Raw genomic sequence first — 23,010 nt, 5'->3', positions numbered from 1 at the left:
TACTTTCCAAGATCAGCTGACTTTCAGGAAAACTGGGCGCAGTGTTTTTGTTTTTTAATGAAAACAAATTAAAAATATAAATACAAAGTAATTTTCTAACTATACTTGTTATTCTAAAGAAGTCAAAATGCAACTCAGACACTTTTTATTTTTGGGATCATTGATGGCCGTATATCTGTATGGCTACGTGAGCCGGCGCCCTCATTGTGGAGCTCACTGCTGATTAGCCAGCACTATGTATGGTCACCCTTCACACAGAGCAAGAGGGGGTGGATTTTGGCGCTGAATCCTCCTCAAAATTTGCCCCCTCACAATAGAGGTCTATGCAGACTGCTAACGTTCTTTTTTCTGCTAGAGATTTGTTCCCGCTAGCGGGAAAAAAAGCGACATGCCCTTTCTTCAGGCGGATTCCACAGCTGATTTAGCCCCGGCAGCACCATCCAGACTAGGCCCATTCATTTGGGCCTACTCTGGAGCGGGAAGCTGCGACTGTCGCAGCAGGCGCATTTTGGTCCTATTCTGACACGGCTTCCCGCATTTAAATCAGGACCAAAACACGTAGTCACAATCCCCATGTGAACTAGCCCTTAGGCTTGGTTCTCACAGGGTGTTATATTTAAGTTTTTATGGCAGAAAAAAAACAAAAACACACACACACACACACACACACACACGTGGATTATTCAATTAACCATCACAAAGAAAGCAAGCAAGCAGGGGCTGCACAAAATAGGAGACTTAATATGTTAATGTGGTCATTGTGTGCAGACAATGCTTCATTTACATGTCTAATAGAAAATGCATGCCAGTTTCAGACAGGGGTATTTCAATTGTGTTTACAAAACACCTGAAAAACCTAAACAAAACACCCAGTGTGAACCCAGCCCAAGGCCAGTGATACATCACATATATAAAACACAGGGAAACCTCTGCTAGGGGAAGGTTTTCATCTTAAAGTAGTAGAGAAGCTAGTTTAAAATGACAAGATTAAAAAGATCCCTGAGTAAAATTTTTCTTATCTTTCAGAAACACTAGAGACAGGATTCCTATTAAACATACAACAAGCTTTGTATCCAGTTTTACAACCCAGATGACTATAATAGAATTAATCACTTTACTTTGATGGTGGCGAGTTTTTTTTTGCACTGACACAACCTCCAAAGTCCAGTGCCATAATTTGTACAAAGACAAAAAAATAAATAATGATGGAATACATACAACTAATACGAGTTGAATAAGACACTGGAGGCTAATAATGTGAACAAATACAGATAAATCTGGCACTTTAAGGGATTTTACCAACTCTCCAAAAAAATTTCAACTGCCCACTAGGGTCTTTGCTTTAAATACAAAGACAGCACAAGCATGGAGTCCCTCTCCTAGGGCAGTGATGGGGAACCTTTTTGAGATGGAGTGCCCAAACCGCAACCCAAAAGCCACTAATTTATCATAAAGTACCAACATTGCAAATTAACCCTAATACCGTGTGAATACACAATTGTGGTAAATTATGGACCTGCAAAATACGGTCGTGTGAATGGGGCTTTGCAGAGCTTTCAATTATACAAACAACTTTGTACTAAAAGGTAAAAGGTCTCTGCATTTGGTATAATTTTGAACAATTAATGTTCACTATTTACATCACACAGATCTGTTTTAGGGTGCATTCACACTGAGTAAACGCTAGCTTATTTTGTAGAGTAAAATTACACTTGTAAATTTTGCTATCCCATTGACTTCAATGATATTTTTTTACAAGTGTAAAAATACGCCTGTAAAATGTCATTGAAGTCAATGGGATAGCAAAATTTACAAGTGTAATTTTACTCTACAAAATAAGCTAGCGTTTATTCAGTGTGAATGCACCCTTATAGTGACCTTGACGCATATTTTTTTTGTAGATACTTAACAGTACAGCATCATTTTATTGCTGGAAAAAAATCCACATTTAAGTCTGAACTGCATGGCTCCCATGTGAAGGAACAGATTCACTCGGACAATTGGTCCTGGCAGCTATATATAACTTCCCAGCCAGTTCTGTGAGGGTTTGTGTTTTTTTTTTTTTTATCCTTTCCTCCATGCATTTTCTGCCAATTTTATGCGATTCCTCTCTCAGGATGGTTATTGCATCTATAGTGCAAATTTACAATTCTTGCCGTTTTCTGATCAGTGATATTACATATATAACACTTTGCTCCAATAATAGTATATTGTACAGTGATATATTTTAATACTTATCACACTCTTAGTATTAGAAGCTTTATAATGGACATTGTAATATTGTGTATAAGACTTCCAAACATTTTGCAACAAGGCCTATGAAAGTAGGATGACTATCAATAACAAGTCATATGAGCCTATATTGCAGAATAGAGACTTACACTCACCGGCCACTTTATTAGGTACACCTGTCCAACTGCTCGTTAACACTTAATTTCTAATCAGCCAATCACATGGCGGCAACTCAGTGCATTTAGGCATGTAGACATGGTCAAGACAATCTCCTGCAGTTCAAACCGAGCATCAGTATGGGGAAGAAAGGTGATTTGAGTGCCTTTGAACGTGGCATGGTTGTTGGTGCCAGAAGAGCTGGTCTGAGTATTTCAGAAACTGCTGATCTACTGGGATTTTCACGCACAACCATCTCTAGGGTTTACAGAGAGTGGTCCGAAAAAGAAAAAACATCCAGTGAGCGGCAGTTCTGTGGGCGGAAATGCGTTGTTGATGCCAGAGGAGAATGGCCAGACTGGTTCGAGCTGATAGAAAGGCAACAGTGACTCAAATAGCCACCCGTTACAACCAAGGTAGCCAGAAGAGCATCTCTGAACGCACAGTACGTCGAACTTTGAGGCAGATGGGCTACAGCAGCAGAAGACCACACCGGGTGCCACTCCTTTCAGCTAAGAACAGGAAACTGAGGCTACAATTTGCACAAGCTCATCGAAATTGGACAATTGAAGATTGGAAAAACGTTGCCTGGTCTGATGAGTCTCGATTTCTGCTACGACATTCGGATGGTAGGGTCAGAATTTGGCGTCAACAACATGAAAGCATGGATCCATCCTGCCTTGTATCAACGGTTCAGGCTGGTGGTGGTGGTGTCATGGTGTGGGGAATATTTTCTTGGCACTCTTTGGGCCCCTTGGTACCAATTGAGCATCGTTGCAACGCCAAAGCCTACCTGAGTATTGTTGCTGACCATGTCCATCCCTTTATGACCACAATGTACCTAACATCTGATGGCTACTTTCAGCAGGATAATGCGCCATGTCATAAAGCTGGAATCATCTCAGACTGGTTTCTTGAACATGACAATGAGTTCACTGTACTCCAATGGCCTCCACAGTCACCAGATCTCAATCCAATAGAGCATCTTTGGGATGTGGTGGAACGGGAGATTCGCATCATGGATGTGCAGCCGACAAATCTGCGGCAACTGTGTGATGCCATCATGTCAATATGGACCAAAATCTCTGAGGAATGCTTCCAGCACCTTGTTGTATCTATGCCACGAAGAATTGAGGCAGTTCTGAAGGCAAGAGGGGGTGCAACCCGTTACTAGCATGGTGTACCTAATAAAGTGGCCGGTGAGTGTATGTCAATAACATTCACATATATACCAAAGAAACCTCTGAAAGACAGGACATATCAGGCATTGTAGATGGAGGAAAGGCTGCCTGCTAACACAGAGCAGCCATATATGATCAGATAGCCAGCATCCGCCAATATTGAAGTCATACACATGAGAAGATAACATTTATTAGGCTAGAAATTGATATTCACTAATAACATGAGACAATACCAACATTGCTTATCAGCTACATATTACCATAGACTATTCATTCCTATAGAGAGCGAACTTCACATGCAATGCTTAAACCCAAGTCCTGCCAAAAGTACCACATCAATAATACACCATGCTACAAAAAGAAGTGGTCAGCCTAAACTGGTTTATGTAGTCAGTCCAGTTACAGGGTTTTCTTATGGACAACTCGTCACTTAGGATAACAAAAACAGCTTCATTTGTTAGACTGTAGAGATGGACAGACGTGTGCGGCTCCACTCATCTCTACTGAACAGCCAAAGAGAAGCCAAGGAGGATGATGGGGGTGGGGAAGGGGGGTCTTGAAAGCCTTAGTGATCACTTATTCTATATATTGAAGGAAAGAGGTACCCTAAGGCCAGGGGAAAAATCAGGGTGTTTTATAATCACTATTAGCTGGATGGGATTCTGGCGAAAAATTTGCACAGTGAGCACACTGCAATTTCCAAAACAGTTGCAGTTTGGGAAATTGCAGTATGTCAATTATACCTATGGAAACGCTGGCTGAAAGCAAGTAGCTGCACTGTGGGGAAAAAACAAAGTGTGGCCACAGCAGTTTTCCTGCAGTCCGCTAAGGCTTAGCCTAAAGAAGTTTTCCCCAAGTACAAAACATTACTGTGTGCTTCTGAACACCCAACCTCCACCCCTACCCCTACCCCCTCCGTGGCTTTCACCCATTGTTCTACAATTAACAAGCTGGGGATATTGTTCTACAATTAACAAGCATGGGGATATTGTCCAATGTGTCCCAAGCCTTAAAGAAAATGTGTTGCTACCAAGTTACCTTTTGTTTGGTGATGTTTCTAATTCTAATTGAGATTGTAGACAAGATACAGAATCACCATATACATGATAGGAGTGTTGATAAGCGAGAAGACTGCTGCAGAGAATTTCCATACAAAAAGAGGAAGTCTCAGCATACTATATGGCCTAGTGGACAGTGTAAGAACTGCATTTTTTTTATTTTTTTTTTATTTATTGCTGTGATTTTTATGAAAATTTTTTTACACTATAACATACACTAACCAGGAAAAAATAGAAAATGGGCCACAACATGTGGCATAACAGTGCTAGTTCACACGGGGCTAGTGACCGTGTATTTTGGTCCTGATTTTGACGCGGGAAGCCTTGTCAGAATAGGACCAAAATGCATCTGCCACGACTTCCCGCTCCAGATTAGGCCCAAATGAATGGTCCTAGTCCGGAGGGTGCTGTCGCAAGGCACAATCCGCCTGAAGAAAGGGCAGCTCGCTTCTTTTTTCCGTGTGCGGGACAAACCGCTCATGGAAAAAAGGACGCTAGCGGATCTATATAGACCTCTATTGGGAAGGGGCAGATTCTGACGTGGATTCAGCACTAAAACCCGCCCCCTCTTTTTTCCCGTAAGAATGAGCCCTAACAGTATAAACCTCATACTAAGAAAATAAGGATCAATTAGGGTATGTTCACAAAACGTTTATTTGCAGACAGATTTTGATGCGGAATCCGCCTGCAAAAATGGCTCCTATTGACTTCAATGGGAGCCGCTCGCTTTTTTTTTTTCTGTTAGCTAGTAGCGGAAAAAGAAGCAAGATGACCTATCTTGCTGTGGATTCTCGGCTGAGTCAGCCACGGCGTCCGCAGCTCGAGGCACATTCCTGCCACGCGGAATGTGCACATGGTGGAAAAGGTTTCCGCAACCTTTTCCTCCGTGTGAACATACCCTAGAAGCACAGAGAAAAGACATGGGAAGGGATGGAGTGAGAACTGCAGTATTTTAAAAGGTTTTTTGTTTTCTTTTAAATACAGGTAAACATATTTTTAAAGAATTTTTGGTGAAGTTTAAAAAAATAAAAATTAACATCAAACTTAATTAAAAAGTAAAAAGGCAATATCGTGATATTCCCTTTAAATGGATTCAGATGTGTTTTCCAAGATGAAGAAATTGCTACTGATGTACTGACTGACAACTTCATTGTAAAAAACCTGTTAGCTAGTCAAACCGCTCAGCAGACTGTCTTAACTAATAAGATGAAAACTAGATGGGAAGGAATGGCGCTCAGCAATAGTCAAGCCACTTCACTCCCCATCACAGGCCGTGCTGATAGCAAGAACCTCTTTTCACAATCTGACAAGACAAGAGATAACATTGCACAACTCACTTGCTAGTTTTGCCTGTAATCCTGAGGGTCCAGGTTTTGATGCCTCAGCCTTAGAAGGTCCTGGAAGGGAAAGTTTTGTTTTCGGAAGGCTGACTTTTGGGCTGAATCGAGTTGCCCAATCAAACTTTGAAGAGCTGCTGGCTTTGGCCTGTTCTTTTTCTCGGCTGCTCCTTCGAGGGCTTGGACTTGAGGCAGATCTGGATCGTCTAGCCTTGTTCTGATCCTTCCCTTGTTTTACTCGAGCTCCAGGGGGTGCAGCAGAAGAGACAGAGGCGACAGCAGAGGAAGAAGAGGAGGAAGTAGAGGCAGAAGATGAGGAATCAGTAATGGTGCTACACCCAGCTTTGGCTGAGGTGGCCGATTTTGAAGCCAGCTTGGTGGGTTTTGGAGGCCTGTCTTCTGCACCAGTCGCTACTACGGCTGCACTGCTGCTCTTCACACAAGAGGAATTATCTGTCCTTTTTCTTTTGTGCAGCGGGGAGGTACCGGGGGCTCCACCCTTCCTGCCGTATGCTTTGCTTGTTGATGGCAATGATGCAGGTGGAGCAGAATGCTCCTGGTCAATTTGTCTCTTCTTAGGTTTATTATTTGGTCGCCGCGTCCCAGCAGAGGGCTCGACGTGCTGAAGTGCTTTGGGTTTTTTAGCAGAGCTAGGGGAGTTGGTCCGGCTATAATCAGGGCTGGCACTACGCTTTACCCCACGGGAGGTCTCTTTCTTAGGCCTTTGAATTTCTGAGGTGCTACTCCGTTCTGAATCTTCAGGTTGTGATATTAAAACAGAAGATGAGGTACAGCCCCTGAAGGGGAGAATGAAAACAAATTAACACACAGAGAAAAGAAAAAAAAAAATTCTATAAATCAAAAACACAATGGATATTTAGAATATCCAAAAAGTAACCTTTTAGTTGTTTTTTTTTGTTTGTTTGTTTTTTAAACTATAGTTTAAAGAGAACCTTTCACCATCTCCAACAAGTTCAGTTCTTTACGTCATTTAATGACTGACGCTCCACTGACTTTTTTCTTTGCACCCCTCGCCCCCCCCCCCATCCTTCCCCACCACCATTTCAGTGCAATCAGTGCGGTTAGTTTTGGTGCCTGATATGCTATTTGGGCTCTGTACTGTCAGGAGGGCGGTGTCAGGCGGGAGCAGACAAGGGGTGTGATTCTGAGCTCTGACATTGGCTGCCTCTGACTGGAGCTCTGAATCCCACCCACTGCCTGACACCGCCCTTCTGACATTACAGAGCTTACATAGTACATCAAACACCAAACTACCTGCACTTGTTTCTTGGGAATGGTGGGGGGCTAAAAAGAAAATTGCAACTGCGCTGGAATCAGTCAAGAAGCGCCCATTAACACATACTAAGACCTTGAATTGTTGAAGGTGGTGAAAGGTCCTCTATGGGAAGGGGGAAGCGTAGTCGCATGTTATAGATGGGAACTGCCGTTTTATCCATTCACTTGAATGGGACAGCATCGCAGTACTTAGTAGAACTGCTATTATAGGTGCAGCATGCTCAGAGTACCAAGCATTGTAAGCAGGAAAGCACTAACCAAAGGCTAGATATCCCTTCAAATATCTGACACCCACAACTTAATACTGAGGGACGATACAAAGAACAAGTGATTAATATTAAGAGTCTTTAAAACTCAATTTAGAGACATCCAATAGGCACAATTATTCTCCACTGAGTATTAATGTTCTGTACATCTTTTGATATATCAAGTGCGACGTTCACAAACTTTACAACAGTTAGTTAGGAGGACATGGACTTGTCAAAAAAGGCAAATTTATCGTCTTTTCTGCATACACAAAAAGCCATGTCTCCATTGTGAAGAAAGCCTTAAACAGGTTTTTTGTTGCAGATTTTGATGGATTTTTTTTGTTTTTTTTTCTTTGACCTAAAGCCATATTTCCCATCCCTTTTGTGCAATTTTTTTTTTTTTTTTTTTTTAAACACTGATTTGGCCAGCTGTAATACAAAGAGTTAAATGTGTGATACAGAAAACACAGAGAATCACAATAAGTATTAAACACACAAAACAGACAATACGAAAAAAACAATTGGCGTATTATTCAGCAGGAAAATAAAAGCAGGAAAAAGAAGCAAGACAAAGCCATTTATAAAATAAAAACCTAAGAACATGCATTATACACTGAAGTCTTGACAATGTATCCTTGACTACATCTTGGTGTATTCCTGCACCAATATCACTAGAAATACATTTGACTACCAATGCTATACAAGTTCATAAAGTAGTTAGTAAAGTTACCTTTTAGAGCTGTATCCCCTGGACTGGCCAGTAGCTGTATTAGACTGCACTTTGGGGGTCTTAGAAAGTGACTTTCTGCTCTCAGGAAGGCTAAGGGTCTTATGTTCTGCCTGCTCTAACTGGGACCTGTTGCTGGAAAACCAAGAGAGAACTGCATCAGAGGATACAGGAAACACAGATCCCTCCTGTTTAGTACAGAAACGACCTGAAAGCAGCCATGGTGCAAGATAAAATTCTATCACATAACTCTGCTACAAGTATATAACATGACCACTCCTCCTCCACCAAACAAAAGCAACAGCCCAGGATTTTTAAGGTTAGTTCTTCTCTTAAAGGTTAGAGGCTTTAGAACAATAAGCAAGATTAAGATAGATGATAAAAGTGTCCTTAATAGCCTTTGCGAAAATTCATTGAGAGCAACCATGTAAACATATGAGAATAGAAAAAAAAAAAAAAAAAGGTGTCAGACAATCCAACAACAAAGCCAAACAAGAGTTATGCGCGCCCAAGTATCGGCCTGTACAATAGCAAGGTAAGCAGCCAACTGCTTTGTGTACCAAGGTTTCTCTTTGTTGTCTGAAGTGGAGATATCACAGTAGAAGTGTGTATGTGTTAAGTTTATGCCTCAGTTTCACAGCCGTGAAGTGTCCTTACCTTCCTCCTGCAGTGTCCTCTTGCGGCTGGGCCCCGGCAGTGTTCCTCTGTGAACGTCGCAGTGACCCCCCTGGATTGTTATTAGGCCGGCTGGACATTGGCACCTCTCTCCTGAAGGGACATACCCTTTCTAGACACTACCATTCACTGCAAAAAAAAGAAAAAAAACAACAGTTATTACTTTATTGTTCCCAGAAAATAAAGCTACAGAAATATAACAAAACTGACTGAATAAGTCATTACATTAAGGGTCACACAAAAACGGAAGAGTACTGCTGTATAAGGCCTCATGTACTCGACCGCGTGCTAGCCGTGTCTTTTCATTTTTCATCTACCGTATTTTTCGGACTATAAGACGCACCTAGGTTTTAGAGGAGGAAAATAGGGGAAAAAAATTTTGAAGCAAAAAATGGTAAAATATTTAATATATGGGAGTTGTAGTTTTGCAACAGCTGCAAGGCCACATTAACAGGTGACCCTGCAGCTGTACAGGGACGCATGGAGTGTTTTTTTTTTTTGCGGGGCCAGAAGTACTTTTTAGTTATACCATTTTGGGGAATATCTATTGCTTAGATCACCTTGTATTGAAAAAAAACCTGGTGGTTTATGACATATGATTATATGATTTTCTACTTTTATATATATATATATTCTAGGGACAGGAGGTGATTTAGAACTTTTATTTATTTCATATTTTTAAAGCTTTTTTTTTTTTTTTTTTTAACTATTTTACATAACATGGAACAGAAACAGATGTAAAAAATGACACATATAAAAGCTATATTATGTATCACTGTAATGTGCTTGGGTTAAGCAATAGACTACCTTTATATTAAAAAAAAACAAAAAACAAACTCAATATGTACACTGCTCAATAATGTAGTTTATGCTCCGTGTGCAGTACAAACACTGTATTACTAAGATACTGTCATGCTAAGATATACCTTTGAGCAAGTATTAAGTATTGGGATACATCTCTGAAATAATTGAATTTAGGAGTTTCATTCAGGCACACTGCCACAGGCGTATAACACCCAGCACCAAACATGGTGAGTGAACGGGTCATACTAAAGTCCAGTGTGGTAATAGTAAGTCATAATACATCAAGAGACCCTAGAGTAGAGTAGCAGCAGTTTTGGTTCAGAAATGTTCATCTGAATGAAACGACAAGCAGAACCTGGCGAATATTGTAATAACCAAACCAAAATAAGCTACGCTGACTTTTGGTTTGGGTTGTTTCGTTTAATTGTCCAGCCCTACTTCATGGTGTGGGTTGTCATGGCTAAAGAACTGCATGCAAGCCGTACATCATAAAGTACAACATCAGATGGCTGAGCGGTGCAAACCCGTTCTGTGCCAGGTTTTATCCCACTGCTCTATCTGGCAGTCCAGGTTTGGCAAATGCCAGGAGAATGTTACTTGCCTGACTGCATTGTGCTAACTAGAAAGACTGGAGGAGAAGGGATAATGCTGTAGGATTGTTTTTCAGGGGCTGACATCAATAATATGCTGAAGTGTTTAAGATTTCCTAAGACAATTTTGATACCTGTGGGAACAGTTTGGGGGAAGCCATTTTCTGTTCCAGCATCACTGTATCCCAGTGCACAAAGCAAGGTCTAAAAATGGATGTTGGGCGAGTCTGTGAGGGCCAGCCAAGTTTTCCTGCACCAGAGCCGTGACCTCAGCCCTATTGTCTGTACACCAGACCTTCTCTAACAGTGTTTGACCTCACAAATGTTCTACTAAATGATGGTCAAAAAAAAAAAAAAAAAAAAAAATCCGACACTCCAGAATCTTATAAAGAATTCAGAAGGGGAAAACGGTGCCATATTAGTCTCTATAGATTAACAATGTGATTTCAAATATGTGTAATGTGTAGGGGTCTCATTATTTATGTCCATATTGTGCATCACAGAAAGGCAGCATAACTGCAGTAAGTGCATACCACATTTTACTGTTACAAAAGTAAAATATCAGCTTTAAATAGTTTTCTTTCTATTGGTCTTTTAAGTATTGTACTAAAGTCAAATACTGATGGCAGAGTGAGAGTCTGACCCCACAAAATCTTAGTTTTAAGTGAATAGGCTGAAGCTGCAACCCCCGAGCACCGCTACTGCTATAGGTGGAAGCACAGATGTAAACAATGAAGAGGCCACAACTTGGGCATGTGCGCCAAATATATATTTCAGCCTCCAGCAAAGAGACTGACACCCCACACAGTTATGTTACACAGTGGGGATAACTTATTAAAGGAATATTATGCCTTATTTGCTAGGGGGTCTATAAACACAAAATACCTGTACACCGGGTCTCAGTTTCCAATGGCAGCAGCTCCAAACTACAGTTAAAGTTACCCGGTTACTAGTGTTAGGTGACTTCTACAGCCAGTCACAGGCCTCAGCAGCCACCTCTTCAGAAATAACACGCACTGTAGTCATGTGCCATTTGTGGATACATCACCGCTAAGGACTGTGACCGGCTGCAGTGGTCACAGAGCACAAAAGAGAAGTCACTGGTGACCTCTCTATAAAGACAACTGGCGCTGCTGCCACTGGAAAGTCAGTCACTAAACCCCTTTAGTTCCTACACGTGTCCTCATAAAGGGCCCTTATGAGGAGTGTCTGAATTATCAGGCCCCGGCCTCCCAATAAATCAGGCACATGCCTGTGTGCCAGAATGGAAATCTACACTAGTCACAAACTTGTTGAGATTTCCTGTATAACTCAGGCCAGTCTTCTGTGGTGAATTAGGGTAAATATCGTGGGCCAAAGTGTCCCCTTCCCGGCCCGATTCACTCGCATTGTGTGATGCAACGTCAGTGTGCCAAAGGTGCACCCTATTAACCCTCATCTACACCAGAAACCTGGGTGTAGAAGCGTTGATAAATTCCCCCCCCCCCCCCCCCAGTATTTTTTGTCAAGCAGATTCAAACACAGAAAAGACGTCAGCACCAGCATGGAAAAACTAGTCAGTCAAGGACGGACAGTGACTGAATTTTTCTGAGCTTCCTGCTCCATCCTGCAGCTGTTTTATCATACGCCGGGTTCACACCAGCGTTTGTACTACGTTCGGGGATTCAGTTCCCCTCTCTGCATGAAAAATGTGGAGAGACTAGATCCGATTGCCATGCTTTTCTCTCTGCGTTTTTTTTTTCCCTTTTAAGGAGGAAACAACACAGACCCCTTTATAATCTATGGGGTCCACAGGTTTCCTAAGGTAACTTATTTTTATGTAGATTAGGTTTCCATTGGGGGGGCCAAACACAGATGGGAACCTAACCTTAACTGGGGATATTCGCCACACAGGCATAGAACAGGCACCAAATGACAAATACGTCAATAGGTGCTTGTTTACATGGGCTCATCATACAGGTCAATAAGTGGATACAAACAGAAATAGGCCAAGTAGCAGCATTACTCAGAAATAGCGTACATTATAAATAGTGTAGTTGCTGCATTATAACAGTACCCACACATTGTGCATCATGTGTCCCATATACTGCCCTAAGGGGAAGACCATTTCATATGGTGCAGCTGTCATCCCAACCAACAAGAACAGAGCTACTCTACATTCTTCTCTGTTATAAGGTCACTGTCATATCTTTCAGATCTATAGAGGATGTGTTGTACAGATGCAGGATTTTTTGGCTCTTCTATTCCCCCCCCCCCCCCCCTGTTAAGTCCAAACCTGTTTTCAGTTAAAACTATGGAAAAAATCCCACTAACCAAAAGCCATGTTTTTGGTTTTTTTTTTAAAGTGTAATCTGTGTGTGTTCCTTCCCTTTGACCTGAGCCATGCTGAAAGGGTTCTTTACAGCTCGTGTTTTTAGGATAGCGCATTAAAGGGGCCCTATCATTGGGAAAAGTCATTTTTAGCTAAGCACACACTTGCATAGCCCTTAGAAAGGCTATTCCACACCTACCTTTTGTATGTAAATTGCCTCAGTTTGCGGGAAGTCCTTCCCGGCAGCGCCGTACTATTACGGCGGACGTCGGGAAGGGGTCAACTAAAAGAACGCTGCACATTTACTTATGACAATTTATGACAGAAACTTACATGCAAATATAGACCAGCTCCCACCTGAGGACCGCCACCAGAAGTGCCATATTATGGCTGTTAATAAAAATGGGGCATCTGAATCAAACCTTATAAATTCCCCCAGTAAGGTGGTCACAAACTGCCGCCCCATTTTGCTGCGGTATCAGTGCTGGCTACCATAAAACAACAATAAGCCCCACTAAATTGGGCAAACAGGCATATCAACTTGCCTCAGCAACTGCAGCAGAGCACTCGTGCAAAAGCTTATTCACCAGGACATTGTCACTTGTAAAAAGGCCACATATTTACCATGCCCAAGGACTAAAAGCAAACGCATCACCAGAAAATAAAACATTTTTCTCACCGAGTCTTTACATCTAAGATTTTTCCAGAATTGTTGGTAATCTGTATACTTTCAGTTTCCAATGCACCATCGACATTTTTAAAGCAGTACTAAATTCTGCAGTGTTCTCTCTGGCCACCAAGCCTAATAATAGACTAACAAATACTGGCGTATAATACTAGCAGTATTCATGTCCGAATTCATGTAGCACCTGCTTATCAGACGGATTCATGGCAATGTGATCTAAGCTGGGCTGTTTTAGATGAAGACCATAATGCAGTTAATATATATGACTGAAGTCATGCACCGAATTGGATTTTCCACTATAATGTAGTAACATCACAGGCTTATTTTAGAAAAGCAGACCTTCCCAAGGAGGAGTTATGGAGACTGCCAGGTGCTGTTTTGCCAAAGCTGAAGACTAGACTGACAATGATAAGTTGCTTCAAGCACAGATAGCATCAGCATAGCTACAACAATCTAAGCAGACAGGTGACATCACTACAGCACGGAAAAGCCCTGAAGCTCCTGACTTCCAGAAAGTCTCGGCATAGGAAATACCCATTATTGTCTGCACGGAAAAGAACAAATATCCACTGAGCAGCGATCATGAAATGGGTTGTCCATATGTTGTACAATTGACAATATACTCTCTGTATCAATTACTTGGGATTTGCTAGATCTCTGCTTTCTGTCCTTCATTCTGTTTAGTTCCAGTCTTACACACAGGTTAACATCTCAGTCAGAGCCCAGTGGTCAGATACGCTGGGATCACACTAGTGTTCGAGTTTCGTCCTTCGGGTCTGCTTTGACCCAAATGAAAGAAACCCTGTCTGCTTAAGAGGCTAAGGTCCCACCGAACATCCCGCAGCAAAAAAAAAAAAGGAAGGGCTGCAGGAAACCTGCGACAGCAGCGCATGGCGGTTCTTCCTGCAATGCTTTAAAACAAAGTTCAGGTAGTTTTCCTCTGCGGACTTTCTGTTACAATTATACCTATGTGGAAGCCGCCAGCGTTTCCGTACGTATAATTGACATGCTGTGATTTCCAAAACCGTGTTTGTTTTATTTTTCCATTTCAGGAAACTGACATTTTCAATATTGCCCACTAGAGGGCGCATCATCTGTGTAGCTGTAGTGTTAGGATGGAAGCTGGGGGAACCGAGGATCCACCAGGGGGCACTGTCTTGGCTCTGGGAGTGTTAGCTATGCTGTCTGGTAGGCTCCACCCCCGGATCCTTGGCATTTTTGAATGTTGCATAGTCAGTCTCTGCATCAGCAATGCCTCTCCTATATGCACCCTAACCCACCTGGTTTGACAGGAATACAGCAGGTGGCTCCTCATACTGAAAGTCACAGGAGGCAGCGCCACCTACTGGATCCACAGCATACCAGGCAGCACCTAATTTAACCCACTCCATTCTAGAGTCTACCGTGCATGGACGCATTACAGACAAGACGCTCCCCCTTATTGCCAACAGTGGAAAATTATTTTAGTTTTCAATATTTACTGATTTGTGAATAAAAAAAAGCTACCCCCTTAAAAAAAAATAAAAAAAATACACAGTATAACATACATGTATAAAATTACAAAAACTGAATATTTATCTCTCCAATTTAGTGATAAAAGCTCTGACACTAAGAGAAATGAGATGTGCTTTCTACAGGCAGCTGCTCAGTCTCACCATGTTGCTGCTTTTGGATATTTCCTTCTCTACAGTGGTATTCTCAGTGTAGAAGCAAGGATATACACCAGTGCAGGGAGGGAGTATATACATCTATATATACACACCAGTGTAAGGAGTGAGCAGCATGTAAACACACGGGGAAACCTGTGCAGCTATCTTACTTTTTGCAATGCAAGATGGATTCCTGTGTATTCCAGAGCAGCAGGGGGACAAAGGAACTAGACCCAGCAATAATAGAGACAAACAGTCATGGCTTCCTCCTCAGTGTAGTGTGGCTACCATCTTTGACAGCTTAGTCATAGGCTCGGATTAACCCTTTACATTCAGCCAGGTTCTTTTCCTTTAACAAATAGGCAACTTGCGTCACCTTATAAGGCCCCAAGCCCTAGTGGGCGGCAGGGTGCAACTAAGCCTTTTTTCCAATCCACTAAGGGGGATGACTAGAGCCACATCCAGTTCCCAGCGGTTCTTTCACTTTTGGGTAAGTGACACACACAATGAACTTTAGCTGGATATCATTACAGGCGGTGTGGTAACAACACTTGCAAAAGTGGAAGCATTAGAGGCTGGCGACAATGCGGCTATAGCCATAAAACCTGCATGCATCTAAGGGCCCGTTCACACGGAGTAAACACGTGTGTATTTTGGCAAAATACATGTGTAAAAATAAGACTACCATTGACTTCAATGACATTTTACATGTGTATTTTGCCAAAATACATGTGAGTTTACTCTGTGTGAACAGGCCCTAAAGGTGCAGGCTTACAGAAGCAGCATGAGGCCGCCATGCATCCTAAGGCCTATTTATTTCAATCAAGTTAATGTATACACTGGATATCTACTGGAAGTTTTTTTTTGTAATTCAAAAACACAAATGTATCCTACCATAGTATTATATTTTAACTGAATACCACAACATGGAATAGTACAATATTGTAATACTCTGTGTGCCATAAAATTGAAACCGCTGCCGCAGTCCACATGTTTTACTGCTGTTCAGTCTATTGTCCAATTCCACGCAGAAAGAAAAAAATAGTAAATAAATTACCTCTGTTCTACTTCATGACAGACAGCTATATTGGTAAGCAGGTAAGGGTGTCATACCCGTACACACATTCCATTCGGGGTTTTCGTTCCCAAACCCACCCCAAAAATAAAAAAATACTGAGCGGACCCGAATAACAGAAAACCAAGTAGAGGTGTGAACCTAGCATCACCCGAAAATATAAATTATGCTTAATCTCTTCCCACAAAACCATCCTGCTCAGCTCCTCCTGCTCTATAACATGCCGTCTGCATTTTCCACATAACCTGTTGCATCCATACCAGCAAACTGTAAAAAGGCAACTTCTATTCTGAGGCCAAGGCTATGCAGCATCCAGGGCAGAACTACAATTTATGTCACAGATTTTCAGATTGAGCAACATTCAGTGGGGTTAATCCAAGTGTGGCTGCTCTCCATGGCTTCTGTGTAGAGAACTACCATGACGTGCAATTCAAGATTTGCTGTGGAGAATTCTATGGTTGTATGATAGTAATGTAGGATCCCACTGAACATAATGGGAGGCAGGCTTCAGGTCGGGTGGAATATGTGACAAAACACTCACATGAAAACTCAGCTGTCTGAACAAACCGATGCCATGTTCACATCTGCGCCGCTGTCTCATTCTTTACCTCTGACGGACCAAAATAAAAACTCCAACTTGACCCCCTTGACTATAATGGGATCTGTTGGGTGTCCACTCTTTTAAACCGAAAATGCCAAATCAAAAAGTTGCACTCTCTCATCTGGTGATTTTTGGCGCACCCTGTGACAGTCTCCAAATGGAGACACCAACACAGATGTGACTATCAGCTCTAACCTTCTAGAGGTTTCTTGGAGATCCAGCACAGAATAATGCAGTGTATACATGTGCCACAAGCTAAGACTAACTTCAACACAAAGCAGGAAACTTTCAGTACAGTTCGCAGCTAAGTACAGTGGAAAATAAGTCGGTCACACCCGTAATGTAGAAGTCTCAAAAAATAAAAATAAAAAATGGCAGGGATTTCTTACTACTATTACACAAAACTCCAGCCCTAAAGATCCACACGTCATCACAAGAGTCTAGAACACCACAACAATGTCTATCACCGCCAAACTGACTCATGTCGGCTTCCTTTGGCAATTACGCAACACAGCCAACAATAGCAAGGACTAGTTTATACAAGGTCAGTCATGCCATGCACGTGAAGATCAGTAAATACATTTCAGTAGGAGAATTTGTGTAATAAAGTTACTACAGCCATATCACGAGAGCGGCCATGTAACACTGAAGCATGTGACAGCTCAACCCACTCGAAAGAGGCAAATGCCATGTAACCAACAGTGATGATCCTATAAGAGCATGCAAAGACTCAACGGATACGTCACCTGTGTTCAGAGAGACTGGTGTAACTAGTCACATGTAGTCACAATAACAGTATAATAATTCTAATAGACAGCAAGGCCTACTACAGTTCTCTCTTGTATCACACCCCGCACTTACTTACATATTCAGCCTGCACTGCTCCTGAACACCATGGTTCACATATCTACAAGTAACATGTAACTTTTGCTAAGGCTTAGGCCTCATGAAGCAGAAAAAAACAATGCTAATAATCTTACAGTAGCAGCAAAGTGAGTGCTTATATCTCAACCACAAGTTGCAGGGAGAACCAAAAAATAAAAACCTGCAGAAACTCACAGGATCGCAAGAGTTTTCCTATAGATTTAAGCGGGGAAGAAAGGAAAAAAAAAAAAAAAAAAAAAAAAAAGCAAACACAATGTTGAGTTCGTGTCTGGAAACAAATCTGTGTATTGGCCCCATTTACGAGCTCGAACACAGATCTACTGAACTGAAGTGCATAGAAGATATTTGAGCATTGGCACTGCAGCCCTTTTATTGTCGGAGGTCGGGCCCCCATCCCCCCATTATAAAGCGATATATCCTAGCAAAACATAACCCTTTATAATAGGAAGACACCTCAAAAAGGTTCATAAAAGAGTGAAAAAAAACTCTTATTCTTCAAGCACACGAACAAGTGTACAGTTTGTGTGTATTTACAGAGAAGGTCCTATAACCTATGGGAATGGAGCATCAGACTGCACTCTCCATTGTGTGAATATAGCCTTAGGCCCAAGACTGCATACTTTGCCAGTGTGCTATCCATGTGTTTAACATCTAGAACATGGACCCATTCTTCTCTATGGCTCCATACATACAACCAGATCCCATTCCTGTCTATTTGTGGTTTAGGCGCATTCATTGGAATATGTATCCATGGAAGACATGGATACCATACAGATATCATCCAGGACACATTAGGGTGTTTTTTTTTTCAAGACAAAACCAAGAGTGAATTCAGCAGGAAGATGTAGAATTCCTTCCTATATATTTCTCACTAATTTTGAACCAACTCTATATAAAAAAAAAAAAAAAAAAAAAAAACAATTCTGAGGAAAGGAATGGGAGATATGTAAGAAGTATCTGAGGATCAGCTTTTCTGCAATGTGGGGCCTAACTATTATATAAAGATGAACGATATCATTTATCCTCTGCTTTTCTTTGGACTGCAGAAATTATATATATATTATATATATATATATATATACACACACACACACACACACACTCACCGGCCACTTTATTAGGTACACCTGTCCAACTGCTCGTTAACACTTAATTTCTAATCAGCCAATCACATGGCGGCAACTCAGTACATTTAGGCATGTAGACATGGTCAAGACAATCTCCTGCAGTTCAAACCGAGCATCAGTATGGGGAAGAAAGGTGATTTGAGTGCCTTTGAACGTGGCATGGTTGTTGGTGCCAGAAGGGCTGGTCTGAGTATTTCAGAAACTGCTGATCTACTGGGATTTTCACGCACAACCATCTCTAAGGTTTACAGAGAATGGTCCGAAAAAGAAAAAACAGCCAGTGAGCGGCAGTTCTGTGGGCGGAAATGCGTTGTTGATGCCAGAGGTCAGAGAATGGCCAGACTGGTTCGAGCTGATAGAAAGGCAACAGTGACTCAAATAGCCACCCGTTACAACCAAGGTAGCCAGAAGAGCATCTCTGAACGCACAGTACGTCGAACTTTGAGGCAGATGGGCTACAGCAGCAGAAGACCACACCGGGTGCCACTCCTTTCAGCTAAGAACAGGAAACTGAGGCTACAATTTGCACAAGCTCATCGAAATTGGACAATTGAAGATTGGAAAAACGTTGCCTGGTCTGATGAGTCTCGATTTCTGCTGCGACATTCGGATGGTAGGGTCAGAATTTGGCGTCAACAACATGAAAGCATGGATCCATCCTGCCTTGTATCAACGGTTCAGGCTGGTGGTGGTGGTGTCATGGTGTGGGGAATATTTTCTTGGCACTCTTTGGGCCCCTTGGTACCAATTGAGCATCGTTGCAACGCCAAAGCCTACCTGAGTATTGTTGCTGACCATGTCCATCCCTTTATGACCACAATGTACCCAACATCTGATGGCTACTTTCAGCAGGATAATGCGCCATGTCATAAAGCTGGAATCATCTCAGACTGGTTTCTTGAACATGACAATGAGTTCACTGTATTCCAATGGCCTCCACAGTCACCAGATCTCAATCCAATAGAGCATCTTTGGGATGTGGTGGAACGGGAGATTCGCATCATGGATGTGCAGCCGACAAATCTGCGGCAACTGTGTGATGCCATCATGTCAATATGGACCAAAATCTCTGAGGAATGCTTCCAGCACCTTGTTGAATCTATGCCACGAAGAATTGAGGCAGTTCTGAAGGAAAAAGGGGGTCCAACCCGTTACTAGCATGGTGTACCTAATAAAGTGGCCGGTGAGTATAATATATATATATATATATATATATATATATATATATATATATATATATATATATACATACACACACACACACACTGTATATATCTCCCCAAAAGGTTTTTCTCAGCAACTACGATCTATTGTTTTCTCACAGCACTATGGCATTTAGAGTCAGGACAGTAATCATGCTACCTATGTGGACATGCAACTGAAGGGAAAGAAAAAGTTATTTTTTTTTTTATTTTTATTTTTTTATTATTACTACACAGCAGCACAGGAAAAATCCCACTTGATTTATAACACATTTATAACACAATGAATAATATTTAGATTACCAACTGAGTATCTATTACACCACAATTTCCCTTTAACTAAATTGAGCATACGTGACAGGATTGTAAAATGGCTGAGGCCTAGTTCTACACATGGCAACATACAAAATCTCTCAAAGCCTTCCTAGGCAGGGCACAGCTTAATACATAACAGCATGACCATTTCTATCCGATGCATCAAGTCAGACCTGCTGCAAGTTCACACGTGGAGCATAAATATTGAATGCAGATTGCAACGTTAAAAATAGAACAGCTAACCACAAACACCAAGGGCTTCATAGGGATTAAAGGGACAGCGTGTGCATGGAAAAAGATCCATCTTTACATACATATTGGATGATACAGAAACAAAGAACTAATTATCAACTTCGCTTTTAGGACTCTTCAAAAGAAAAAAAAAAAACAAAAACAAATTATTTTTAATTATCTTCAGACAATTTTCAAGCATGTTAACTTAGTTCTGTAGGTCAGAACACTAATAGCAATACTATATATATATATATATATATATATATATATATATATATATATATATACACACACACACACTATAATCTATACAAGTTTTTGTGTGAGAGGCCTTGATTTTTTGCAGCACATTGCAGCATGTCAATTATACCTACAGAAACACCAGAGGTTTACCTATAGGTTTAACAGAAGCAAAAAATCTGCACAGGAAGCCTTTGCGGACTGTGAAAAACACTGCTGGAAAAAAACGCAATGCGTTGTCACCGCGGTTTTTCCCACAGTGCTTTTTTTTTTTACTGCAGCCAGCTACATGGGGCCTTATCCTTAAAGGGATTCTACCATTAAACAACTTTTTTTTCTAATGACCACGTCGGAATAGCCTTAAGAAAGGCTATTCGTCTCCTACCTTTAGACGTGGTCTCCGCCGCGCCGTTCCGTAGAAAAACCGGTTTTAACCGGTGTGCAAATGAGCTCTCCGCAGCAATGAGGGTGGGCCCCAGCGCTGAAACACTGATGAGCGCGTCCCCATTGCTGCCCAGAGCTCTTTCCTGCGGCGCCTCCTTCTTCTGCAGCAACTCCGCCTCTTCTGGCTTCTCTTGCTCTTGTAGTTCTATACAGAAGCATAGAGAGGACACCCCAAAATGGCCACCGGCCAGCTCCGGGATTGAACTGCAAGAGCGGCTACCCCAAAATGGCCACCGGCCAGCTCCTGTATTGAACTGCAAGAACAGCTACCCCAAAATGGCCGCCGGCCGGCTCCTGTATTGAACTGCAAGAGCGGCTACCCAAAAAAGGCCGGCGGCTGCAGAAGAAGGAGGCGGCGCAGGAAAGAGCTCTGGGCAGCAATGGGGACACGCTCATCGGTGTTTCAGCGCTGGGGCCCGCCCTCATTGCTGCGGAGAGCAAATTTGCATACCGGTTAAAACCGGTATTTCTACGGAACGGCGGAGACCACGTCTAAAGGTAGGAGACGAATAGCCTTTCTTAAGGCTATTCCGACGTGTTCATTAGAAAAAAAAGGTAGTTTAATGGTAGAATCCCTTTAAAGGGGTTTTCCCATCACAAGGATCCTATCTATACTGCTTGATAATGTGAATGTAAGACTTTTCCTAAATACACTGCTTCAGCAGAGGAGAAGCGGAATAGCAGCATTGCTCCTGCCGGCTTCATGCAGGGCAGAAGCGTAGCGATGTTGCAGGCACCTGTGCCGGCGTCTACACTCCCCGGCATCCGCCTCTCTATTACAGCGGATGCCGGGTCTGTATTGCATTGTGAAGGCTGTATGTCCGATGCCTAGCTGCATCGGCAGCGCACACACAGGGCTAGCGGCATAGAAGCGACGACTTCTCGCCGCTGGCTTTGCATATATAACCCCGCCCACCAATGACGCAACAAAGCCGGAAGAAAGAAGAATTTACAGCAGCGAAGAGTGGTGAGTATGCAACGTGGGAATACCCCTTTAAGTTTATACTGAGAAAATATCAATAATTTACAAGGGGAAAATGCGGCTTGATTTAGGTGACCCTATCCCATCTGTGAGGTTTCTATGCTGATGGGGGTGACAGAATCCCATTAACCCCTTCCCAACATCCACTGTACTATTTCAAAGGTTGTCAGGTCTTTAAATATCTGGTGGCTGCCATATTATACAGTGGAAACCTGGCGGCAACGTCCATGATCAGTGCCCGCACTGATCAAAGACATTAACCCTTCTGATGCCTTGGTTATATCTGAAAGAGGCACCATTTTCCCAATGCAATTTTGGGGGATGATTGCTGTCTCCAAGAAAGAGATTCAGGGGTGGCCAAGTGTTACCACGACACCGGGGAGCTTCGCGGGGAAATAGTGAGTCTAAGGGCATATTCCTCTTCATTTTCCACCGTAATCGGTGGAACATTCCAATAAGGGTCTAATCAGCAGGGAGTCTCACAAAACCCTTGGCAAGATGGAGCAGAACACTGTCCCCCCCCCCCCCCTGTTAAAATGTAATAGAAAAAAAAAAAAAAGAAAGAAAAAAAAAAAAAAAGCTATATAGAATTTGGTATTGCCGCAATAGGAAAAAGGCTGCAAAGGGGAGGAGTTAAAGAAAGACAACCAAGAAATGAATGATGAATAATTTCTCATAAACTGTTTCAGGATAAATAAGTACAAGCAAAGTGAATGGGATTTCATTGCGTGACATCAAGATATTGAGAGGAAAAAAAGGCAGTATAAAGCTAAGGCCCCATGTAGCGGGCCGCATCGAAACATCACTTTTTTCCTGCAGTGTTTTCACAGTCCTCTCTGCAGACTTTCTGCTTCAATTTTATCTATAGGGAAATGCTGGCGGTTTCCCTACAGATATAATCGACACGCTGCGATTTCCAATAGCGTGACCGTTTTGGAAATCGCAGCATTTCGGCT

At 42.1% G+C, this 23,010-nt stretch overlaps 1 protein-coding gene across 8 annotated transcripts in view; it reads right to left on the bottom strand.

Annotated features, from left to right (window-relative positions):
- The window catches only part of TRIP12 (thyroid hormone receptor interactor 12), a 78,761-nt gene that overhangs the window by 45,852 nt on the left and 9,899 nt on the right, over window positions 1-23,010 (bottom strand). For 5 of the 8 annotated variants that reach the window (XM_075269032.1, XM_075269034.1, XM_075269033.1 and 2 more), the window contains exons 2-4: window positions 8,893-9,039; window positions 8,239-8,370; window positions 5,965-6,761 (exon numbers count right to left, since the gene is read on the bottom strand). In XM_075269032.1, coding sequence (XP_075125133.1) covers window positions 5,965-6,761; window positions 8,239-8,370; window positions 8,893-8,990 — 1,027 coding nt within the window. In that variant the 5' untranslated portion in view covers window positions 8,991-9,039. The remainder of the gene's footprint in view (window positions 1-5,964; window positions 6,762-8,238; window positions 8,371-8,892; window positions 9,040-23,010) is intronic. The other 3 variants (XM_075269036.1, XM_075269037.1, XM_075269038.1) reach the window with 1 other exon arrangement.

This window comes from Leptodactylus fuscus, chromosome 3 (genome assembly GCF_031893055.1).
Source record: "Leptodactylus fuscus isolate aLepFus1 chromosome 3, aLepFus1.hap2, whole genome shotgun sequence".
Classification (NCBI taxonomy): Eukaryota; Metazoa; Chordata; class Amphibia; order Anura; family Leptodactylidae; genus Leptodactylus; species Leptodactylus fuscus.
This window is presented reverse-complemented; position numbering and strand designations above follow the sequence as displayed.